The 8,266-nt window shown below is 43.4% G+C and overlaps 1 protein-coding gene across 4 annotated transcripts; it reads right to left on the reverse strand.

The window, feature by feature from the left end:
• Nucleotides 1-1,594: 1,594 nt before the first annotated feature.
• Nucleotides 1,595-6,225, reverse strand: LOC124668572 (F-box protein At5g49610-like). 4 transcript variants are annotated; one of them, XM_047205681.1, is made up of 4 exons: nt 5,946-6,225; nt 5,409-5,465; nt 3,594-3,679; nt 1,595-3,216 (listed from the first exon to the last, which is right to left on the reverse strand). In XM_047205681.1, exon 4 carries the CDS (start codon nt 3,201-3,203, stop codon nt 1,941-1,943), a length of 1,263 nt encoding a protein of 420 aa, XP_047061637.1. In that variant the 5' UTR covers nt 3,204-3,216; nt 3,594-3,679; nt 5,409-5,465; nt 5,946-6,225; the 3' UTR covers nt 1,595-1,940. The 4 variants fall into 4 exon arrangements, 3 of the variants coding, with proteins under 3 accessions (XP_047061637.1, XP_047061639.1, XP_047061638.1); XM_047205683.1 differs by lacking the exon at nt 5,409-5,465; XM_047205682.1 differs by lacking the exons at nt 5,409-5,465; nt 5,946-6,225 and adding an exon at nt 3,808-4,391.
• Between the last annotated feature and the right edge of the window lie 2,041 nt (nt 6,226-8,266).

Here is an 8,266-nt window from a genome sequence, read left to right on the forward strand (position 1 = left end):
CCACCAATCCATCTCTCCTCTAAGTAAGGGAAACTCTTTAGATCTAGATCTTGGAGTCATTTGTTGATTTCCTCTTTGTTCTTCCTCTCTAATCTCATCCTAGCATTTATTGCTTTGGTGGGATTTGAATGTGAAGGATTTGAACACCTCTAGTGTTCTTACTTTGCATCATTGCATAGTGTTGAGCTCTCCACCATGATTAGTTCGAGTGAGAGACCGTGAGCTTGTTACTCTTGGACGGTGACCTCCTAGTTGGCTTGGTTGGTGTCCCGGTGACCTCTTCTTAGAAGATTGTGAAGGGGGCCGGGCTTCTCCTTCGTGGAGCTTGTGAAGTGGTTGTGGAGCTTGCCATCTCCGGAGTGGAGGAAAAGCTAACCATAAGGAAAGAGTCATTATCCTTCGTGGGTTTGGCTCGGAGAAGAAGGTGAGCCTTCGTGGCGTTGGGGAATCCTTCGTGGGACCTCCACCTCTCCAAACGTGACGTACCTTCTTGCAAAGGAAGGGAACACGGAAATACATCTTCGTCTCCGCGTGCCTCGGTTATTTCTATACCCGAGCTTACTTTCCTTGTGATAGCCATCGAGCTTGAAGTATATATTATATCTTGCTATCACTTGTTGTTCATATATATATTGTGCCTATCTTGCTTAGCTCTAGTTGTTGTTGCACTTAGTTGAGCCTAGCATATTTATGGTTTGTGCTTGTAGAATAAATATAGTTTAATTCCGCATTCTTACAAGCCAAATTCGTAAGAGTTTTTAAACGCCTATTCCCCCCCCCCCCCCCCTATAGGCGACATCTCGTCATTTCAATTGTGAACTTTTTTTCATGTACCGTGTCATGTGAAAGGTACTCCTTGGAAACATTCATTATATATGGATAGCATAGTATGTTGCAATTGGTTTGCCCCAGAAAGGTCTAACCCTTTTTTATCCAAATTCTTGGTTTCAATATGCACACATGTCTCTTTGCTTTTAGAAAATTAGGCATGACCTTTCTTAAATGTTTTGAAGAATTTTTTGTCCAGAGAACGAGCACATATAAGATGCACGTAGCAAATTCAACCTACAAAATTTAGAAGTTTGAAAATAATGAATGCTACCACATTATGTTTTCTGTTTAAAGATGGATAGAACATAAACAAGAAAACTCCGAACGATTATGCGATCTAAAAATGAAGCTTTATTTGATTGTTCCTTCTGGATTTGTGGAAAATGTGGTTCTGTTCATGATCATGGAGATACCTGAAAACAATTCACTAGATCCAGTTCAGCATTCAACTGTAAGTGGAAACAAATAAAAATCTATTCCTTGTGGATTGTGAAATCCTAATGATATTTCGTTTGAGAATGTATCAAATTAAAATCCACCGAGCCAGTAATTACATCCTACATTTAGCTGATGTAAATGTTAGCACATCTCAAAACAAAACAAACTTGACAAATTGTCTTAACCCTGATGTATCTCAAATTGGGCATAAACGGTTAAAATAAGTGAACTAACTAGAAGAAGGGTTGGTTAATAAAAAACTAGTTGTTTTTATTTATAAACGAATCACTTCATCCATGAAGCATGTAATATAATAGTACTAGAGTTGAAAATAGAAAATGAGTTGGAAGCGTGTAGTTATTTTAATCGTGCTTGATGATGCAATTCAAGTGCCAATTTATATCTCATCTCATCATACCTAACTAAGAAGCATCATGAGACATGCATTTCTTAGTTGCTCATCTATGGTTCCAAGTCCGGTTCAGGCAACCCAACATATAAGAATTAAATCAAACGGGTGAACAAGTATAATAGTTTCATACAACATGTTACATAGTTTGCCACAATAATATATGATAAGCCAGGTTCCATAGTTTGCCACATTAATATATGGCAAGAACAATTAAGTCCATGCCCAAATGTCCATTCCTACAATATGGCAGAATCTCACCTCAAGATTCAATAAAACTTTGAATATATTCTATGGCCATAATGTGCACATCATTATCTCCTCCTAGCATCACATTGTTGCCAGAATCATCCTGCATATCAAAGAATGGAAATGGAACAATGTTCTCCCGAAAGTGATAGGGTGTAATGTCCATGCAGTTGTCTTCAACTCCATCACATTCAATCTTTCCTAGAAACTTTCCATCAATGTCACAATGCAAAATAATCCTATTTGATAGCTGGATCAATAACTCGCGCTCATTGAGCATCACAATTTTCAGCACCCTACTCTTTGTATAATGAAGTGACGGTGACCCGCCCAATTCAAAAATATTAATCTGATGCGTGAGGGTCCAAACCTCGCATGTGTAGTCTTGCATAATATAAATATCTATATTGATCCAATTGCGACTGCACCACATAGCAAGCACATTGTTCATCTCCAACAATGACTTCCAAAGGTATTTATCAGCAGGAGGGTGAATCCAACGGAATGTCTCGAACACGATATCGAACACCAATATGTTTTTTTTGGCATCGCCAAAGTATCGGCCCATCAAATCCCAATGCAGATTACCATGATGTAGTACTGGTGCATTCCAACAACATCTCAGTCCCTTCAGTAACTCTAGAGACACGGGTAGTTGTCCAATTTTCCTTGGATCGTTAGATCCCACTACGAGTACATAGAGATCAACATTGGAAGTGGGCTCATCCTCATTCTTTGTCCAGATAGAGTAGAGCACTCGGTATTCTCCACATGGTTGATGTTTATAGAGTGCGGCTATCTGAATCCTTCTATTTGGTAGCTGGTGTTCATGAAGCGGCGGTAGGGGAGCAAGCTGACGGGTAGTCGGGTTGCAAACATAAAATAGTCTTGTGTTCTCACCAAAGGATAGGATGAAGAGGCCATCACAAGCAGCATGGACATCTGGACCTTCTTTATGAAACTCTGTGTTAGGACACCGCAGGACGGTCCGCCCACAGAGCTTGTGATCGATGGTTGTAGAACTGGAGTCATTGAAGACATTGAAAAGGCAATCATGCCCTTCATTGGTTCTCTTGAAGAGGTTGATAATTGGGAGAGAAGGTTGGCGGCGATTGTGGGCGAGGAGGAAGTTTTTGGTGGAGGTTTCATGACGCCATGACTTACGAACAGCACGGCATCGAAGAACGTCTTGAGCCGATAACCTTACCAGGATCTCTCCAATGATGACTGACTCAGGTAAGTCATCAAATACAGTCACATCTTTTCCCTTTTCCATGGTTGATGATCAACTAAAAAAGAACGTATATTAATTATTTTGATCGGATGGGATTGTGGAGTGAATATTCATCCAATAAGAATTGAGGAAAATGAAAATCATTTTTATAGTAGATACAAAGCATTTGTATTTTGAAGAAAATTAACTGCACATGAATTTGACAGGTTTGCAAGAAATTATCAAATCTCCTCATATATAATGGTTGGATTATATTTATGTCTAAGCTAAAATATTGGTAATTTCCCCATAAAACACATAAAAATAAATTTCGGTGGTTGTAGTCATGCCAAGGCAACAAATTTAGCACATGATGTTGTCTTTGCCTGTCAAATAAACTTATTAAACAAAGAAATACAAGTCGAAAGGGTACATAGAGGAGAGATGAATTACGGTGGTATAGACGAAGGAGGAGGATCAACGATGGTGGATAGCCCCGGCGGCACACTGACTGTGACACACTTGTTGTTTCGACAAATCTGGAAAGAAAGACGAGAGATGGGGAGTTTTATAGCACATGAAAGATAGGAAAAATACTCGATATAAATGGAAGGAACACCCAACAAAAACTCATCAATAGTTCGGTGTGGCAATCGATGTTTCTCACCTGCGTCGCGGAAGAAGTTCTTTGGCAACTAATTTGATAGGCTTTCTTTGGTGTATCTACATCTTTTCTTGTTTTTGCAAAGGGGGAGAAGACTAGATGGTGTTATAGACGACGGTGCTAGCTGTAGGGGATGTGGAAAGCTAGCAGAAGAAACTTTTAATTAGGCTGTCATTAATCGGTGTAAAGGGAGCAGTTTTGTCGGGTAGGACTTTCTGGACCATTGGTTCTCTTAGGAGAGGGTAGGTGGGCACGGTTGGGAACCCGTCCACGGCAACCACGGCGAGAGCTGCCAACACAAGCCAGCCTGGGATCACTTGGATGTCGTGGGTGATAGATGCATTGAATCGGCCGGGGCAAAAAGATTGAATTTGGAAGATAAATACGAGAGAGCAGTGAACTGCTGGGATATTTCACTGTCATGTGGTCCTGGCTGAACATAATCCAACATGTTGCGGTTGTCCAAGCGTCCCTAGGAAGGCCCTAGACTTCAAGGTGGACACCTTTTGAAATTTTCTTTTTTATATCTTTTAAATTATTTAATATTTAGATTTAATTCTTTTGCAAGTCACTCAAAAAATAACAAATAAAATGGGGTAAAAATAGTTCGGATGTTTTTTGCAATTTAAATTTTCAAATTATTTTAAAATAAAAAATAAATTCCTTAAATATAAATACATAATGACATAAAAAATCAAAAATATTTTTTCCCACATTCTAGTTGTTATGTTTAATTGATTTGGAAAATTTCAAGTTCAAAGATTATGTAGTGTGAGAAATATAAAAAATGAAAAATTGTTTGAGAGGAAGGGAAATAAAGCTAGCAGGGATCTTGATGGACAATCTAGATACACATGTGCTCACGAGCATATGCTCTGAAAGTCCTTCCTCTTCCTTCCAACCTAACTGCCTGTGTACAGCTTGCAGGACAAGATCGACAGGCTCAACGCTGCGATGGAGTGAAAGTAGTTCAAGCCGCAGTAGCTGCTGCTCGGCACCAACAGCAACACGCTCACCTACAAGTGCAACTAACTGATCCCAAAATAATTGGTTGATTGTTTCCAAAATATTAAACTGGCCGAAAAGAGTCCAACTGAGACGCGGGGAAACCGTGCTCTCCGTCCCAGCAGCTTGCTCCTCTTCCGCCGCCGCCATCTAGCTCCGTTTTTTTTATTTCGCTCCTAAATAGATGACTAGTAGATGAGATTCATGAGATGGATCGATCCACCAACGAGACGTCAGCCATATCTCCGCCCTCGCCGTCCCTCTTGCTCCTGTACCACCACGTGCGTACCGATCTCCCCGGCGACTCCATAGAGCACAAGGTGTAGACCCCGCGGTGGTTGGACTGGTGCTCGAGGCGCACCTCGCCGTCGCGCCAGATCTCTCCTTCCTGGCCCTCCGAGGCGGCAGCCTGTTCACCTCCATCCTATGTTGCTTGGATACGGCGATACGGATACGGATACGAATACCGTGATACGGCGATTTTTAAAAAACACGGATACGGGGATACGTTTGTATATATATAATATACATTAATGATATATACAAATTATTGATTTTTGTACTAGAATGAGAATTACTATATAGAAGCATATGAGTACCATGAGTCCATGACAAGGTTGTTTGACAGAAAAGCTTGGCAATTCCAGCGATGCAGCCTTCTCTTAGTTGTCAAAAACATCAGCAAGATGGAAGAACAATTACATCACAAAAATAATTTGATGTTAGGTACTACATAACTTGACAATCTCACCATTAGTACACAAACAATTCCCAACAGTGCAATAGTGCACGGTAAGTTTGATAGCACCACATGAATCACAACTTGGCAAGTTGGAACTTCGAATAATTATTCATATGTCTCTGCCCATTCAGTCCAGTGAACTACATTCCAATTCAGTTTTATACATCTATCCCATTCAATCCAGTGAACTACATTCCAGATTTATCTAAAAAAACAAGATTCTAGCAGTGTGGTCTCATCTGATACATAGCACAACAAAATCAAGCCAGCGGTTCATCTACACAGTGCAGCGGCGGATGACGCCAGCGGAATTCATGAAGCCAGGAAAATTAACTCGGATAGAGCGTCAGGACCAAGAAGAAACAGAGAAGAGATGGGAGGAGGGGAAGCGGACCTGCACAGTGCAGCGGCGGGCGGCGAGGATCTGCTCAGCGGCTGGACCTTTCCTCCGGTGCGGCGGCACAGCAGCAGAGGTGACCGGAGATCTCCTGCAGTGTGGCGGCGCGTGATGCCCTGGTCGCTGGGTCGGGAGGTGAGTAGACAGAAAGGGAATGGGTTTGGGTTGCTGTATAAATCGATGGGTTAGGGTATTCCCGTATCCCAGCCGTATCGTGCGGGTATCCGCTGCGTATCCGATTTAATATCTTTTTCTAGAAAATGGAAAATCGCTGGATACGTACGGGATAAGTATCTATCCAAACGTATCTAACCCCCGATACGTGAGTTTTTGCCCGTATCCGTGCAACGGAGCCTCCATCAACACCGTCGACAAGAACCTCATCCTTATCTCATCGACCTTCACAGAATGCCTTTACCGCGAGATCTTTCTCATCTTCGACGCCGTCGACAGCTCCCTCCACGTGATCCCCGCCGTGCCTCGCGACCTCCATCTCAACCGCACTTCTCATGTCCTCGCCCTCCGCCACCACCACCACGACGGCGGCACGTTCTCCTCGTACTCCCTGGTCATCCCGGGGTCCACGGTCAACTCCATCTCCGACCAAGGCTTCGCCGAATGGCACGACGTGCTCTTCATCTACTCGCCATCCTCTCCCACCACCACCTGGCCGTGGCGGACCAAAAAAAGGCCAACTTTCCCAAGCCGCCGGAACTTGTCGACGCCTTCTTCGCGGACGAGGCCTTCTCGTTCCGTGGCCGCGGGTACTCGGCGGACCTCCTATGCGGCGTCATGCACTGCGACTGTAGCGACATGCTCTCCGGCGATAGCGTCCACCCCGTGGTGGAATTCAGCTTCTTCGACCTGCCCGGCCCGCGCCTGACCGACCCGCGCGGCAGAGAAGCCATCGCGGAGCTGAGCGCCTTCCGCGCCATGGGCTGCGTCGGGGGCTCCGTCAAGTTCGTCTCCATCGACGGCTACATCGACCGTTTCGACCACCCGAACATCAAGGACCGTCTGGAGGCTGACGGAAGATCTCGGGTGGGCCGTGGAGGACGAGCTGAGTATGTGGGACATGCTTCCCGCCAAGCTCTACTGCAACAACTACTCGAGCTTGGAACCCTCAGTTGCCTAACCCTAATTCCCTGGCGCCCATGTACCCCTTCCTGAGCATGCAAGAGGGCCGTATCATCTACTTTGCGCTCGGTGAGTTCAGCCAGGGCACCAGTGGGGGCAGCTTCCCGACCACCGTGCACTTGTTGCTCCGAGTCGATATGCGCCACGGAAAAGTTCACTTCAAACATGTTCCTTACTCGCCAACCCCCGCCATGAACAACTTTATTGGTTTTGATTATTCCATCCTCTGCCCACCAGCTGCTGTCCTGCGGGGCAAGATGAATAATCTCAGGGTTGAAGATTGATTGAACGGCACCAGGCCATGCCGTCATGTCTGTTAGGGAGGGGCATATAGACAAGTGGCAAAAATCATAAAACATGATTGCCTCTGTTAATAAGATGTTTCTTCGGCAGATGTTAATTCTCTATTTCTTTGCTCTTCTGGGATTGACAACTGTTGAGTGGGTCTGCATGCTGAAAAAAGTGGAGCTTACAAATTACTGTAACTATATTACAGTACAAAAGTCGGACCATTTTTGTTTATAGAGAATCGTGTAAGTGATCATTCAGAGTTTCTCTTCAAAAGCATTACTAATAAAAGGCAACTAATAGTAATTAGAGATAACTGTATCAACGTCATACTGGACTACAAGTTAACAAACCGAAACAAAAACTCAGCTTTGTATCTTTTGGGAGAGTTCAGGACCTGAGCTGGGGTCATAGTGTCTGATTTCAGATTTGCTTTGATTTCAGATTGGCAGGATCGACCTGCGCTGGGGCGTTCAGTCTAGACGGAAAATTCACAAGTTATCAAAACAAAAACTCTGCTTTGTATCCTTTGGGAGAGTTCAGGACCTGAGCTGGGGTCATAGTGTCTGATTTCAGATTGGCAGGACCTGCGCTGGGGCGTTCAGTCTAGACGGAAAATTCACAAGTTAAAAAACTGACACAAACATTTCAGAATTGCTTTGACCTTATCTTGACGAGATCCTCAAAATAAGGCCATTGTTGAATATGTTTTCCAAATTTAAGTTTTTTTTTTTGCTTCTGAAACGTTAATGGAACAGTCAAGGAACTCTACAAAACCACTACACAACAACCAATGGGAATACAAAAAAGAACTATGTGTCTTGTGTAATACGGACTCAATCCTTTCCTAATAAACTCTTGCCTAAGAAACATATCATAGACAAATCATGTAC

Source organism: Lolium rigidum, chromosome 6 (genome assembly GCF_022539505.1).
Source record: "Lolium rigidum isolate FL_2022 chromosome 6, APGP_CSIRO_Lrig_0.1, whole genome shotgun sequence".
Lineage (NCBI taxonomy): Eukaryota > Viridiplantae > Streptophyta > Magnoliopsida > Poales > Poaceae > Lolium > Lolium rigidum.